This window comes from Lemur catta, chromosome 1, assembly GCF_020740605.2.
Source record: "Lemur catta isolate mLemCat1 chromosome 1, mLemCat1.pri, whole genome shotgun sequence".
NCBI classification, from domain to species: Eukaryota; Metazoa; Chordata; class Mammalia; order Primates; family Lemuridae; genus Lemur; species Lemur catta.
The window spans coordinates 275,756,228-275,773,070 of NC_059128.1; the positions used below are offsets into that span (position 1 = coordinate 275,756,228).

At 48.6% G+C, this 16,843-nt stretch overlaps 1 protein-coding gene across 3 annotated transcripts in view; it reads left to right on the forward strand.

The window, feature by feature from the left end:
• Positions 1–14,682, forward strand: part of ITSN1 (intersectin 1) — a 194,690-nt gene extending 180,008 nt beyond the window's left edge. Inside the window, exons 31-34 of one of the 3 annotated variants that reach the window (XM_045540588.1) lie at positions 3,110–3,293; positions 5,121–5,219; positions 10,135–10,302; positions 14,378–14,682. In XM_045540588.1, the coding sequence (XP_045396544.1) occupies positions 3,110–3,293; positions 5,121–5,219; positions 10,135–10,302; positions 14,378–14,638 (712 nt within the window). In that variant the 3' untranslated portion in view covers positions 14,639–14,682. Of the gene's footprint in view, positions 1–3,109; positions 3,294–5,120; positions 5,220–10,134; positions 10,479–14,377 lie in introns of those variants that run through there. The other 2 variants (XM_045540589.1, XM_045540590.1) reach the window with 2 other exon arrangements.
• Positions 14,683–16,843: the final 2,161 nt, after the last annotated feature.

Here is a 16,843-nt window from a genome sequence, read left to right on the forward strand (position 1 = left end):
GACCAGGAGTTCAAGACCAGCCTGGGCAAACAGGGAGACCTGTCTCTACTAAAAATAGAAAAATTATCCGGATGTGGTGCTGTGCACCTGTAGTCCCAGCTACTCGGGAGGCTGAGGCAGGACCATCACTGGAGCCCAGGAGTTTGAGGTTGCAGCGAGTTATGATGATGACACTGCATCTAGCCATGTTGACAGAGCAAGACCCTGTCTCAAAAAAAAAAAAAAAGAAGTGGCCAGCTGGGACCCAGGGACTTCCTATTAATGATGCCCTGCTGGGGGTTAGAACAAATGGTTGGCTCTCTTGCTAGGAGGCTGAGAGCTGAGAAATATACCTTTCATAAGGAGGGTGGGGCAGAAAGATCTAGAACCTTTTTATGTCCAGAGCCCAGGTGCGGGCCACTCGGGGCAGCTGTCAGAAGTGATAGCAGAGGTGAGGGGGATGGTCAACCCCGGTATCAGGAACTGTTTTTTATCAAGATCCTTTCCTGTCCCCTTGCTGGAAACAAAAAAAAATGAAAGAGCTTCTCCCCAGAAAAAGTGTTTTTCTTAAATATAAAGTATTTCACTCACTTTCCTTTTCACTTAAAAAGAATTGACACCATTTTGTTTAAGCAGAAAACAAAAGAAAAGTAAAAAATAAAAGTATATCTTGGGTGGTAAAGACAGAATAGGGAGAAAGAAGAAAACATGGAACTGTGGGTTGGGAGAAAGAAGAGGGAAGAAGAGAGAGCATCGTTGGAGAGGACAGCGGGGAGGGAGGCGGAGGCTGTGACTCAGAGAAGCAGAGACAGAGGGGAGGGCGCGGTGGCGGGCGCAGTGCAGCTGCTGCTGGGAAGACGGGCCGGTGCCCAGAGCAGCTCAGGCAGGGAGCTGTGGCAGGGCCCCTGGGCCTGTGCTCCCAACCGCAGGCTCTGGAGTCAGACCTGGGTTCAAGGGCCACCTCTGTCACCTGTTAGCTGTGGGACTTTGGCCAAGTCACCCAATTTCTGTGTGCCTCAGTTTCCCCAACAGGAAATGGGGATAATAAGTTTATATATATGTAAATAAGTGTGCATATATATATATATATATATAAAGACACGTAAGAAGCATTAATAAATGCCAGCTCCATGACTGTGCACTTGGTCTTCAGACTTCAGAGGGTTAGGGACACTCGTGCATTCAGCAAACATTGAGCCCTTTATGAAATGTTCTTTAGCTGAGCGACTGCCCCTTGCAGTTCAAGGCCTCTGATCTGTAAACCTTCCTGTGAGATTGCAGAGCGGCTCACCAAAGTGCTGGGTACTCCCAGGGCTGTGGCTGCAACAACGGAGTCACGTGACCCGTGGGCCTGGTAATACACTCTGGTCCTCGTAAGTGTCGCCTGTGCAGTGGGACAGCCCGGAAGGGGACCTGCAGCAGAACTGAATAGGTCCGTAGTCAGTCAGGCCTTGATGTCAGGCCTGCGTCCTGGGCGGGCATCGCCAGGCTGCAAATGTGGCCCCCGAACCCAGAACTGCTTTCACTTTCGCCAGTGACTGTCTGCATCTGGTCTTTCTTCTTTTCCTTTTTTCTTGTCTCCCCCATCATTTTAAAAAAGGGAGGATGGAGGAGGGTGAAAGTACTTTTATCCTCTCACAAAAAAAAAAAAAAAAAATTGTTCCTCGTAGGAAAATGATGGAATGATAGAATTTCTCCTTCTTTCCATCCATGGCCAATTTGTAACATGGTTAGTCAGGGCTCTCGTCTCCCCAAATTGTTGGTGGTGTTACCCTTGAGCAAATTTCTGCATGTTAGGGGATATTCTGCACCAGCCTGTCACTGGGTGGAGGCTTTGGGCTGGTGCTGAGGACACCCCGCCGCCACGTCTCACACCCCCAGCAGCCCATGCTGACCTCCCCCAGTGAGGGCATCCACTTGAAACAGAATCGCTGATCACTCAGACCATATAACTTATTATCTCTGAGACTCCTCTTCTTGGCTTGCCATGTCCTAGGAATTTTTCTTTAGCCCAAAATGTAGGAGAAAGCAAAGAAAGTGATCTGAAGTTTTTAAAGCCTAATACTAATATCATAGAGCCTCTTTGGAATTATCTAGTCCAATCCAAACCTCCAGGGCTACTCCACCACTACCATGAAAGCAGCCATGGAAACTCCTAGGTACATCTTCCCAGCCCTACGTGAAAATCATCCACCATACCATTGTGTTCCATCCATCCATCCATCCGTCTGTCCACCTGTGAAACTAACTGGGGTAGCTGAACACACTCATGGCCTCGTACGTTGTGGCCCTGCCCGTGTAGTACACTGCTGTCCTTCATGTGTAGCAGCTCAGGGCCGTGCCCTTCTTCCAGATAGTGGTGTTGGGAGTTCACATTTTAGAGTTGGAAGAATGCAGGCACGGCCCTGGCTGCCACGGCCCTGGCTGCCACGGCCCTGAACACTCACACTGCAGGTGGACCCCAGAACAGACACTTCCCAGTCCCAGCCACACCTCTTCCTGGCTTCCAGCATATAAACTGTTTGGGCTCATTGGCCCATTATCGTAGTAACAGGCTTTCCTTTGCAGAACCCCTCTTAATCTAGTCAACTTCAAATTAGCCACAGGCAATGAAACAATGAACCACATAGACAGTTCAACAGGCATTCACACCTGGCTCTTGGTGAACATAACGGGATGGCAGTTGATTCGCCATCTTAATTGTGTTCTGTTTAGCCTGAAGATCAGCCTCCTTATCCTCTGTCAGGAAAGCAACTTCCCTTGGGGGACAGTGACCCCAGAAATAGGCTCAGCCCTTGAGCCCCTGCCAGCCTGGGGCCTTCACCACAGATAATCTGTGAAGTGAGACATCAACACAGGGATCCTGAGTTAAACAAAGGATTCCCTATTTCTCCACAAGGAAAAAAATGGCGGCAAACAGCCACCAGGCCAAGGAAAAAACGCCCCGGCGATACCTCTCTGTAGCACCAGACTCGTTTCTTTCTCTGCTCCTCGTCTTCCCGAGTAGATCCTTTAGTGGCCCTCGGGTCTGTGCCCGTCACACACACTCTGTTTCTGTGCCACCCAGAAGTGCGCCGTGGCGCTGTCAGACAGGGTGCTGGGGGGGCTCACCTCCCGTGTTTCCGTGCAGAGCGCTGAGGGTCCGCAAGAAGATGTCGGGGGAGAAGATGCCGGTGAAGATGATCGGGGACATCCTGAGCGCCCAGCTGCCGCACATGCAGCCCTACATCCGCTTCTGCAGCTGCCAGCTCAACGGCGCCGCCCTGATCCAGCAGAAGACGGACGAGGCCCCCGACTTCAAGGAGTTCGTCAAAGTAAGGAGCCCAGGCTGTGGGGACACCCCGCCCCAGAGTGGCGACCTCTGGGCAGCTGGGCGTGTGAGGGGCTAATGCACATCACTGCCGACAGGGCCTGAGGTCGTGGCTAACCCACAGGGCCTGGCACTCGCTGGCAGATGTAACCACATGGTGTCCACACCTGGGGAAAGTCACCAAAGGGGTGGGCTTGGAGAGGAGGGGCCAGCCCAGGCCTGGAAGCTTTGAAGTGTCCTCGAGGATCTGTTTTCCAGGTGTTAGTGGTGTTATTTGAACACGCGTCTGAATCTTTTATCTCCTTCGCCAGGCCCAGGCCGGTCTCGGTTTCCCGTCCTGTTTAATCTCAGCGCCCTCAGTTCTTTGTGGTCTTGGCCCTTTACCTGCAGAGGGAGTGGCCTGGGAGCCCGGGGGCCCCTTTGCTCCTCTTCCAGTTGTCTTTGCTTGGTGGGTTCCAGCTCTAGGCAGCCCGTGGGAGTCAGCGTGGGATGCCAGGACCTCTGTCCACCAGGGGACACTGGGGGAGGTGGCGCCAACGCTGCTGGAGGCCCCAGGCCCTGGGCCAGGGTGGGTCCCTGCTGGCCACGCTGGGACATTTAAACAGGCCCCACCTCTCCTGGAGGAAAAACATAGGAAGAGAATAAAATAGCTTCTATTAAGCAGGTACATTTTGATGGATAAACAGCAAATTCATAGTAATAGGCCTTTCTTTGGACCGTATGTATTTTGAGGGCAGGCCGTGCCCACCTCCCCGAGAGTCATGCTTGTTGAATCGTCAAGGTGAGGTGTAAGTATGACCTCTTTTGGTCATAGCCTCACATAAGCTTAGCGTTTCTCAGCATCAAAAGCTCAGATTTGCTGGTCAAGGGACGTGGCGCTCTGAGGTCATTCTAAGGAGAGGAAGGTTGCTAAGAAAGAGGCCTGGAGTACGTGGAGACAGGAGAGCAGGTGGAGATGGGAGAGCAGGTGCTGGGCTGCTGGGTGCCACAGGTGCCAGGGGCCCCATCATTGGATGCACTTGAACTTCAGGGAAGTTCTGACACCAGCCCTGGGCAGGGGCTTGTCCCTCCCCGCCCCTGTCCTCTTCACCTCTTCCTGCCTCAGCTGGGTGGGGGTGGCTCTCCTTTTCCAGCTCCGAGGTGTCCTGGGATGGTGATGTCCATAGCTGGGGAAGGTTCCAGGGCAGCTGCCCATTTCTCAAGCATTAAATAGGACCAGAGCTTTCAAGAGCTGAGTCACCAGAGAACCCCTGTGACTTGTAGACAGGACTCGCCTTTTTGGGGCAGACTCTTGTCCTCCAGAGGGTTGACAGAATGGGCAAACGTAGTGGGAGGAAAGAGGCAGGGAGCCAAGGGTGGGGACAAGCCACACCCCTTGCTCCCCTCTCCCGGCCCTGCCCGGCACTCCCAGAGGTGAGAGAGAGCAGGCTGCACCCGAAACTAGACTGGGAGGTTCAGCCCTCCTGTCGTTGCTAGGACTTAGGGGAATTTTTCTTCTGACCATATAGACTTGTGACTTTCTTGTTCCCGGGAATGTTATAACGTTTTTGCAGACATCAGAAGAAATATTCTCTGCAAAGCCAGAATCGTATCTCTGTGAGTAAGGAAGCACGTGTCCCCCGGGAGGTGTGGGGGATGCAGAGAAGGGGGTGCCCAGCCCCCATCCAGAACCGTTTCCTCCTGGACCGGGGTCACTAAGGCAGGCTCTTCCAACCCCAGGCCCCTCAGCTGTCATCCGGATAAATGAGATAAGTGACATTAGTGTTGATGTCACTGACTTGGGATTTTGCAGATTTTTAAAGTACGCTTAAAAAAAAATCTCTTATTTCAGAGACTGGCAATGGACCCTCGGTGCAAAGGGATGCCACTCTCCAGTTTTATACTGAAGCCTATGCAACGGGTAACAAGATACCCACTGATCATTAAAAATGTAAGTACCCGTCTTCCCTTTTCAAGCAGACGAATGCTTTCTCAGTGTCGGAGGGGGCTGGGGTCACCGGCATGTCCCCAGCCAGCACACCTGATGGCTGTTGTGTAGGGAGCATAAGCCAACAGGCTGTGGGGGATGTCTGCTTGGTAACCCAGAAAGAAAAACAGGTTCATCACAGAAAGAGCTAATAACGCACAACCTTCCGTTGTGTGACCAAGTGGCGTCTGCCTTAGAAGTCAGAAAATGAGAGCTCAGTTCTTGATTCTTTTTTTTTTAAAGACAGAGAGAGTGCCTCTATGCCTTGATTTCCCTAGCAGGAAGGAGAGAAAGAAACATGAGTCCTACCACCCACCTTCAGAAGGCCATCGTGAGATACTGTGTGTCCATATTAGATGATTGTTCTTCTCCTATTGCTTCAGGAAAGCCAATACCAAAAGAAAATAACAAAATTAGGGTATCAGTGTCCCTTTCTATAAAACAAGAGAACAGACTTACATGTCCTCTGAGCCTGTGATTATGGAACCATAGGGAGTATAGCTCCTGGACAGAGGTTTCAGATTTGGTTCCATTTAGCGGAAAATGGTATTTAGAAACCCGTGTCTGGGCACTGGTGGGCTCATTGCTACTGGGGTGTTTACTCCTTTTGGGCTCCTCAGCAGCAGAGCCAGGAACTATCTGTATGTCTGTTCATATACACATATTTACATATGCATAGGCACATACACACACATTTATATCTATTTCTAGATCAGCCTATCCCATATATTAAAACCCATGAATTCACACTGATACCTGCTATTCCAATCCAGTACTGCAAATTTATTCCAGCCTTCCCCTTGTTATGTTTGTAACTTCCTACTCTGTGAGGGGCCTGGCTTTCATCACCCTCAACATGTTTACTGATTTGCTCAGTCTCCTTCCATGGGACACGTCTCCCTCCCACGCAAGCCGGCTCCTCAGTCCAGCCCCAGCTCGACCCCACCAGGGACACTTAGGCTGAGTTAAATAATTAAGATTAGAAAGAAGCTTCCAGCCCACTGTTTTCTCTCCTCCAATGCCGCTGTGACTGTTTAATTAGCTCAGTACTTACTTTATTTCTCCCAATGTTTAACTGCAAATTGAAGTTGGAAACAAGCTTCTAAAATAGGTGTTTTACATCTAGCCAATGGGGAGAAAAACAAAAACAAGAAAGGAACTGAGAGACATAAATATTAAAAAGGAAAAAACCAAGCTACTGTTATTTGCAGAAACACGATTGCTGCCCTCCAGAGCACCCAGGAGAATGAGCTGAAGCTAAGAAGAGAATTGGAAGAGGTGGTCAGTTATAAGTTACATATGAAAAACCACAAAAATACTAACAGTTAATATTTTTATAATACTGAGGTGGAGAAATTCTTAGCACGTTATCAAAAACAAACCTTAAAGGATTTAGAGTCATAGCAACCTAAAAAAATGTTTATTCTGGGGAACAATCTAGATGTTCATTAAGGGGAATGTTAAATAAAATGTGGTAGATCTGTACCACAAAAAATTTAAAAGATAGAGGATAACTTCTATCTATTAGCACGGAAAGATATCTACATATAAAAGCAAAACTAAACTCATCAAGCAATCCTACAATACGGTCCATTTTGCAAAAAGAGGGAAAAAATTTCATGTGACTATTAAATATATAAAGATCATCTAAAGGAATGCCCTTCAGTCTGTTGGTAGCCATTATACCCCTGGGCTGGGATAGTGAAGAAAACCTTCACATTTGCTTTGCATACTTTTGAATTGATTGACTCTTGCATATCAAGAATGTGTTAATATATTTGCATAAACATTTTTCTTCAAAATTTCTATACAACAGTATATAATGAACAAAGTTAAAAGACAAATGACAGGCCAGGCACAGTGGCTCATGCCTGTAATCCTAGCACTCTGGGAGGCTGAGGCGGGAGGATCACTTGAGGTCAGGAGTTCAAGACCAGCCTGAGCAAGAGCGAGACCCCATCTCTACTAAAAACAGAAAAAATTAGCTGGGCAACTAAAAATATAAACAAAAAATTAGCCGGGCATGGTGACATGCACCTGTAGTCCCAGCTACTCGGGAGGTTGAGGCAGAAGGATTGCTTGAGCCCAGGAGTTTGAGGTTACCGTGAGCTAGGCTGACGCCACGGCACTCTAGCCCGGGCAACAGAGTGAGACTCTGTCTCAAATTAAATAAATAAAAAATAAATAAAAAGACAAATGGCAGATATAAACTGGATATACATATTTTAACTGTACATAAATATGTACTAAAATATAAATAGGTATCTATAGCTCTTACAAGCACTCTTACAACTAAAAAAAGCACTCTCACAACTAAAAGAAAGACAAATGCTCCAATAGAAAAACAAGTGAAATATATATGTGGAAGTTGCTGAGAGGCAGTGTAGAGCAGTAAAGAGCTCATAGACTGCTGCCAGACTGACTAGGTTTGCATCCCTGTCCCAACACTGTGTGCTTTTGGGCAAGTTGCTTAACCTCTCTGGGCCTCAGTTTCTTATCTGTAAAGTAGGGACACTAATACTACCTACCCTATAGTGATGTGAGAATTAACTGACTTAATATATGTGAAGTGTCTAGCTCATACTAGACAGTATATACATGTTAGCTTTATCATTGAGTATACTTATATACTAATGTAAAAAAAGTTCAAGTTCATTGGTAATAAAGGAAATGCATAACAAAACAAGAAAATACTTTGGCTTTCTAGATTGGCATATGTTGGAAAGACTGTGGGTCCCCAGTGTTGGCAGGGAGGCTGGTGGAAGGTAAATTGGCACAGCCTTATGGAGGGCAACATATAGATCAAAATGCCCTTTCTCCTGGTGCGGCAATCCCACCTCTAGGAATTTATTCTAAGGAAATAATTTGAGGAATATTGGAAAGTTGGAGGCAATATGAAGTTTTATGAAAAGGGAACTATTTCAATGCATTGAGGTTCACCCTTGCAATGATATATTGTAGAACCCTTAGGTATGATAGTGTAGACTCGTAGGAAATGGACATGAAGTGATGTGTTATAAAGCAGTGTACAAAATAGTACAGTGTATCAAATGGTAGCATGACCTAATTTTATTTTTAAAAAATTATATATGTATGTATTTAGGCAAAGTATATTAACTAATATATACATACAGGTTCTCTCCAGGTGAGGAGATTATGGGTGGTTTTTAGGGTCTTTATAACTTTCTGAATTTTGTAAATTTTGTACATGTACACTATTACTTTTATAATTAGAAATGTCAATAAACCTGTTTTCATTTTGAAAAAAATGAATCAGTTCACATAAGCCAGCAGTGTGGGCTCCCAGTCAGCGTGGTGGTCCTCAGACTTGGCTACACTTTAGAGTCATCTGGAGAGCTCTAGAAGATTCCCAAGCCTGAGTTCCACCTCCAGAGATTCTGACACGGTCGGGGAGGGGGCATCAGATTTTCCAAAGGGATTCTAATGTGCACCCCGGATTGGTCCGGAGGTTGAGGGTGTTCTTGAAATTGATTGGTGGACACACAGGACCCAGTGTGTGTTTTTCTCAGTTTGAGCACCTACTTAGGACTTTAAATCAGGGTATAACTCTGAAATGAGGTATTATTTAGGGTAAGGCTCATTTAAATTATTTGGATGCGGACAAGGCCTGGGCAAGTATGCCCTCAACATTCTCCTGGTGCATTTCAGAGGTGGCTTAGGGTCTTTTCTAGAGCACATTCTAGAGGACAGGGTAATGACTATTTTTAGAGGCCTCAAAAAACCTTTGAAAATCTGATGGAAATTGCTATCACTTATTGAGCACTTTCTAAGGACCAGGTGCTCTGCGAGGTGCTCCACTTGTACCAAGTCATTTAGTCCTTCAGACAACCTTATAAAGGAGGTGCTATTAATATCCTCATTGCTCATATGAGGAAACCGAGGCTCAGAGCATTTATGTGACTGACCCAAATACTGGCTGGTCTGTGGCAAGGCAGGGACTGTAACCAGGAGGTCTAGCTTCAGCACTAGCACCCTTAACTGCTAGCTTGGGAAGGTCCGCTCAGAAAAGCACACATTTGCTCCGATGCGCCTGTCTGCATGCAGTTCCAGAGGTGCACGGATGCCTGCAGCTGTGCATGGACCCAGGAAAAAGCCAGTCTCTAGGGCACATCTGTGCAGGGTGCCCACTGCCCTTGCTGCAGCCGCTGCTCCCCTCATGCCCCATCTGCATGCCAATGCTAACCACAAAGCATGCGGCACCCTGCTGCCCTCAGACCCTCATCAGTGGGTTGATGGGACACCATCAGCTCAAACACCAGAACTGAATTGCAAGTTCCCCCCGGGTGAGTGAGCAGGTGCGAGAGGAGCACAGAACTGGGACAGGGATGCCTGGGTTCTGGTCCCGGTCTCTGGGCCTCGTTTCTTCCTCTGTGAAACAGGGTGAAGATTTTCAAAGAGCAACTCTATGGGCCCTTCTGGCTCCGTGGTTATAGGTACTCTCTGTGATGCTGCGAGTGTGCGTGTGGGTTTCAGGGTCATCCCGGGATGCTAGTGTTTTGCAGGACAGGTCACACAGCTTGCTCTGGGACATTCAGGAGCGTGGGGCTAGGCTGAGGCCTTGAGAGTGGGACTATCCATTGCCTACTGGTGGGAGGCTTAGCCAGTGGGAGGCCAACAACGAGGAGAGGCTTCCTGCAAGGCCACCCACTGGAGCCAACAAAAAGCAGCCCTCACGTCCCGTGTCATTGCCACGGTGGGTGCTCAGAGCTGCGGTTGCTCAAGTGGGCACCGTTCAGGAAAGCACTGTGTCCTGCCTCTGCCGGGCCTGGCCCTCCAGGACAGCGGACGCCAGGCCCACCCTCACTGCCTAAGAAGGTGGCCTGACAAGGAGGGGCTTGTTTTGTGTTCTCCTATGTAGATCCTGGAGAACACTCCAGAAAACCACCCCGACCACAGCCACTTGAAGCACGCCCTGGAGAAGGCGGAAGAGCTGTGCTCCCAGGTGAACGAAGGAGTGCGTGAGAAGGAGAACTCGGACCGGCTGGAGTGGATCCAAGCCCACGTGCAGTGTGAAGGCCTGTCCGAGGTAGCCGCCTCCGGGCTGGGACCTGGCCTCCCCTGGCTGAGCCTGGGCAGCCAGCCTGGAAGAGGACACGAGAAATCCTGACCCAGCCTGCAGCTCCCCAATCCCTTCAGCAGTTTCTCCCCTGCTGTTGAATCCATCCACTGAGATTTTTATTTCAATTATATTATTTCCCATTGCCAGAAGTTCTACTTATTTTCTCCTGTCTATTGGTTTCTTTCTTGTATCTTATTTTTTGCTAAAATGTTCATGCTTCTCATTTATTTCTTAACACATTTTAAACATATTCCTATTACTCCACATCTGATAATCACAGTACCTAAACTTATGGGTCTCATTTTTTTTGCCTGTTGTTTCTGCTAGCTTCTGCTCAACATGCCTTGTGTCTCTGCATGTATTGTGATTTTTTTTGTTTGTTTGTTTTGAGTCAGGGTCTCACTCTGTTGCCCTGGTTAGAGTGCAGTGGCATCATCATAGTTCACTGCAACTTCAAACTCCTGGGCTCAAGCGATCCTCCTGCCTCAGCCTCCCGAGTAGCTGGGACTACAGGCGTGAACCACCACACCCAGCTAATTTTTCTATTTTTTGTAGGGATAGGGTCTTGCTCTTGCTCAGGCTGGTCTCAAACTCCTGGCCTCAAGCAATCCTCCCACCTTGGCCTCCCAAAGTGCTAGGATTACAGGCGTGAGCCACTGCACCTGGCCATGTATTGTGATTTTTGACTGAACTCAATGTTCCTTGGAACTGTACCCGTGGGCATCTTTGCTGTCTGAAGTGGCATTCCTCCTGAGAGGATTGCTACCAGAGTCACCCTCAGTTAACTTAGAGGGTTTTGGGGGTATCACACCAGTTGTGTGAGTTATGGTTATAAACTTGAGTCAGAGCGACCTGGTGGTCACAGATTCTCAGGGGCATATTTTCCTTCAATACACCAAGGCCAAAACCAGAACAGTTTCTTGCTTGTTCCTTCTGTGCTTGAGTTTACTTGTCCTTCCCCCTCTGGGTCCAGCTTTTTGTGGAAATCTCCTATTTGACCCTGGATACCTTGGCCCTGGACACGTCTGTCTGTCTCTGCACCCTACATAGTCATTAAAATGGAAGTTCAATGTCACCAGATTCAAGAGAGACCCAAAGAGCCACAGCTGGCTTTGGTGCTCGATTATCTTTTAAGGTTCCCATTTTCATTCTGTTTTTGGCTTCTGCAAATTTCTCACTTTGTTTTTATTTTGTTTTATTTTATTGCCAGATTGCTTGGGTTCAAAACAGAATCTTTGTATTTTACTTAGTTTTTTTTGTTTTTTTTTTTTTAGTTTTTGTTGGGTGAGTCATTCAAAGTATCTAGTCCACCATACTTCCAGAAACAGAATTCTCTCCTTTGGTTTTTAATTCTCTTCTTGTCATTTAACTTTTCCTCCAGTCTCATTCATTCTTTCTGTCTGTTTTTTCTCTGTGCTTCTGTGTATACATGCATGTGTGCACACATGAACACATACAAACAGGCATGTATGCACACATGCACACACACACACACACACACACACACATACCCCACTCACTAGGACATCCCAAAATGCCCAGGGAGAATGTGTCTCCCTCGTCCACTCTCCCTGTGGTTTCTTCCCTTTCATAAGCTTCAGAGGCAGTCACTGCCTGGGGACGTCACCACCCCTGGTTCCTCTGCAGACCCACCTCTTGTCCACCTTTCGTAGCAGTGGGATGAGCAGAGCTGTGAAGCAGCACTGTGGACTTGGGGGCGATGGCCGGGGGCTCCCGCTGTGGACTGCCATGTGCTGTGCAGTCCGGGGCAGGCTTTGGTGGACGGGCTCACGGATTCACTCAGCTGTTCAATCATCCCACGAGCATTTGTTCAGTATCCACCCACGTGCCATCATTCCTGTGCCATTGCGCAGTGCTAAACCCTGAGGACGTAAAAATAAGTAAGACACGACCCCCTCTCTCTGGGAGCTTTTGGTCCTGGAGGAAGCTGGGGCTAAACCGACACTGACGACACCACGTGCGGAGCGATGAGGCCAAGCTGGGTGCCGAGTGCTGTGGGAAGAGGTGATGGGAGGGGGCGGGTATTCAGGGAGCCCTGGAGAAGGTGGCCGGGTGTCGCAGGATGCAGATGTCCGTCCAGTAAAGGCAGGGGGATGGAGCGTTAGGTGTGGAGGGCCCACGCTAATGCTAACAGGAAATCGGGGAGGGACGTAGAGCAACGACGGGCCGTAGGTACAGGGCAGGCCGAGGCCCGGCAAGGAAGGCCCATGTGTCGTTCAAAGCGATGTTATTATGACTTGATCCTGAGACAAGGGACCCGAGTAGCTCCTGAGCTCGGGGGCAGAAATGCTGACGTGGCCACATGCACTTTAGAAAGGGCCCTTCCTCCCCTGTGTCCGACAGCTCCAGCGAGAGGGACTCAGTGGGGCTGAGGTCTTCATCCTAAGATGTTCACAAGTTCTGGTCCTTAGATTTTTTCAGCTTATGTGCTCCCTTTGAAATCCAATTTTTTAATTGTCCTTCTTTACTGACTGGTCGTTCCCAGCTATTGTGCACCTGCTTCAGTTTTGTCTTTATGGTGTTCACAGTGAGGGAAGGGCCACGCTGGCTTCTGTTTCCTGACTTATGATCCCAGTATGGACCCCACTGGGTGGCCCATGTTGGGACACACACCAGTGATCAAATAACTGCTGTCTTTGGCATTCTTGCCTGGAGATAGAAAAATGTAAATGCTATTTCCAACTCACATATATTCAGTGTTGTCCTGGCCTTCACGTCATCCTTCATGTCGTTGGATCCAGTGACACTTGCCTTCTCTTGATTCATTGTCCCCAAGCGGCTTGAACCCTCTCTTGACAAGCAGGAAGGGCAAGACTGGTCTGCAGGCTCCTATTTAGAGAGTGAGGGGTGAAGAACATTCTTTGAGGGCCCCGTTGTGGTGTTGCCCTCGATCTTTTGGGCTCTCAGAGCCTCTCTGGGAGGTGAGAGGCCGTCCTTCCTCCTTATGGCTGAGAGCGGAGTGCAGTGGCCACTTCCTCTGCCACCTGTAGGTCTCCAGTCACAGAGGTGCCACTGAATCTTCCTCCCACATTGGAGGTGGAGGAGGTGACAGGTGGCCACCAGCATCTCTTGGGGGACACGCGTTGTGAACCCATCACCCCTTCACGGATACTCTCCTCAGAGAAGTCTGTAGAGCTCGTAGCTCAGGAGAAAACCTTGGCCTTGAGGGCTGCTGGGTGGAGCGGCCCCTGGGCCAGGTGTGTGGGCAGGTGGGGCCATGAGAGTCTGGCCTCTGCCTGGGTCACAGCCTCACCTTGCCTTCCTCGGTCTCTCCCCTGCTGTCCAGAAGGGGCCTTCATGGGTTATCTGCACCCCAGTCCCCCACTGCCCCTTCAGAACTTGCTGGCGTGAGGTGACAGACCCCAAGAAGATGTCAGAGCGGCCCTCAGTGAGGGTCGGTAAGTGGAGGGAGACAGCTGTCCCCTTCACGTTGTCCAAACGAGTGGTTCAGGTGAGACACAATACAGTGTCTGTTCTGTTTGGCATTGAGGTGTCGCTAAACACCACGGAGTTTTGCAGTCACACCTGTGCTAGGGGCCTGGACTCCGGCTGCACTTTGGAAAGCAGCATTTGTCCCACGGCATTGTACACAGAGAGTCCCCGCTGTTCCTAGAAGCGCAAAGGACTGTTGCAGCTGTGTGGGGCCTTCTCGTGGGAGCCGGTTCCCAGCTCCCCAGCACAGCGCTTTGCGCAGAGCCGGCGGCCCGCAAGGCGGGAGCCCACTGGGCACTTTTCTTCCCGCTGCCCGGGTTCCCCAGTAAACAACAAAGCACACCGATTGCACCCCAAGACATGAGCACAGCCCTAGGGGCAGAGCCTTCGGAATTGTAACCGAGACTCCTCTTGATACTTGGAACCCCTAGAACCATGGTTTTGACTGACTTTGACTTCTTGGCACCAAAAGGCACTGCCTGAAGTCCCCAGAGCTGTCCTTGCTCTGTGGTTCTGCTGGAGCCCAGGCTTTCAGCTACAGAGAAACCAAAACATTGTGTCTTCTTTGGGTTTTGTTTTCCTTTCTCAGCAACTCGTGTTCAATTCAGTGACCAATTGCTTGGGGCCACGGAAGTTTCTGCACAGCGGGAAACTCTACAAGGCCAAGAGCAACAAGGAGCTGTATGGTTTCCTTTTCAACGACTTCCTCCTGCTGACTCAAATCACGAAGCCCTTGGGGTCTTCCGGCACTGACAAGGTCTTCAGCCCCAAATCCAACCTGCAGTATAAAATGTACAAAACAGTAAGTTCGATTCTACATTGTACTATCAGGGTTGACCTGTTCGGGTAGGAAAAAATTTCCAAAAGAAGCCAGAGTTTTAGCAGGATTTGGGGCTGTGGTGTGGAGCACAAGGCAAAGGATTTAGGGGCACCCAAGTGGGGGATGGTATGAGCCCCACGGCAGTTCCAATAACACACAATTCAATTGATGGAACATTTATTTGCTCCCAAATGGCTGCCATGGGTCCCCTGGGATGTGACAAAGGTTACAATCTAGTGTACAGATGAGGCAGGAAAAAGCTTGTGAGTAGAGGTACACTCACGTGCCATCAACTCAAGTGCCCACGTCACCTTCCAAATGGTCCCAAAGCCCCCACCCCCAACTTCTCAAGGTAGCTTGCAACGTCTGTGCCTCTCTCGTTTCCAGCAAAGGCCTCTCTGAACAGTCGAGGTGTGAATTTCCCTAAACTGTCTATGTGGTCTGCTCATACGTGCTTGGCTGTGTTTTTGTATCTTTGAGTCATGGGATATTGTTTTTCTAAGTTTGTCTGTGTGTGGATGTTCTTACAGAAGAATTTTCTCTGAAGCAGCAGTTAGCTTTATTTTGGGAAAAAGAGCTATGTATTTATACAGATTGTTACTAGAAACTGTGTGTGAAAATCTTTGGAGGGACTTGCTTGGATGTAGAGGTAGAGTGAATTGAGACTGCTTGCTGTTTAGGATGTACTTTGGGAAACACAGGCCAATTGAATCTTTTTCTGAAGGATTTAACAGTACTTGCAAAATGCAGGGGGGGGTGGAAATCCATATTTATAATTTGCAATATATAAAAGTCGATATTAACACAAAATCATTATTCTGGTATAGTTTACTGGTAAACGCACACACCTGTAGTCTGGTTTCTTGGAAAACACCTGCAAACACACACACACACACACACACACACACACACACACACACACACGCGCGCGCTCAGTCTAGGTTACTGAAACAGACATGGGCACGTGTACGTACACAGTCTCGCTCACTAGGACACGGTCACAGAAGCACACACACTCACAGCTTACCGGAACACGCAGAGCCGCAGCCTACGTTTGTAACGCCTGTGCATCACCTTCCAGCCTATCTTCCTAAATGAGGTTCTGGTAAAATTACCCACTGATCCTTCTGGAGATGAACCCATCTTCCACATTTCCCACATCGATCGAGTCTACACCCTCCGGGCAGAGAGCATAAACGAAAGGTAAGACCTGCTGCCTCCCTAGCACTGGGCCCCGGGGTTCCACCGGGTCTAGGACACATCAGGGGTGGTTGATTGATCAGCAGGTCCCAACATTCCCCAGTTGCAATGCCATACTACTCTCTTCTAGAGCCTCTCGAAAGTTTGACACATGGCATGAATTTTTCCAAAATAAAATGGATTGAAACTAATTTTGCTTGAGTTTTTTTTTTTTTTTTTTTTAGAAATTTTCAGCATTCTTTGAGATAAATGGGGCATCTCAAGTTTTCCCGGATTTCCCAGGTGGCAGAGACCAATAAGGAAGTGATTTGGGGCTTAACAGGACCACCCAAACCTGAACCCCTCCTTCCCGGGCTCACTGGGACAGGCATTCTGGATCCCAGAGCTGTGGGTATTTGGCTTCCATCGTGTCTTCAAGACTCTGCCCTGGAGCCAAGTGAAATAGATCATTTTCTGAAGGGTGAACTTGACACAAGGCCAACAACATTCCAAAGAGCATTTGTGCCAAGCAAGAAAATTGGCTAAAGTTATTGTGCATATGGTTCTCAGAAAAAATGAGGGAGAAGGCACCATCCCCACATGCTTCCTCTTGGGCGCGGGTGCTTTGCTCTTTCACATGAAGTGGTTCTCAATCTGGGAAAAGGTTTTTATTCTTTCCTTGGGTGATTTCATGAGAGAGGTCCCTCTGCCCTTATGGGGTTAGGCTGATCTGTGGTGCTCTTCAGCGAGGGAGGAAGAGGAGGTGTGTGCCATCTCTTCCAGGTCAGCTTCTATCATAGATTTTCTTCCACGGGGACATGAATGCGGGTCTTGAGTACACATGTAAAAATGTCCCTCATGCCTTTCTTATTGATGGTAGGAATAAGTATTAGCATCGTGTGACATAAAAATCAGACTCTCTTTCGTGAGTCTTTGTTGTTCAAAGCAAAGGAACAAAGAAAATAGAGTCCTGGAAACAGAATTTTAACAGACCTGAAGCCTTTTCCCTGAGTTCTGTTTGGCAACCTCCTGTCTTTTTCTGTCCAAGGACTGCCT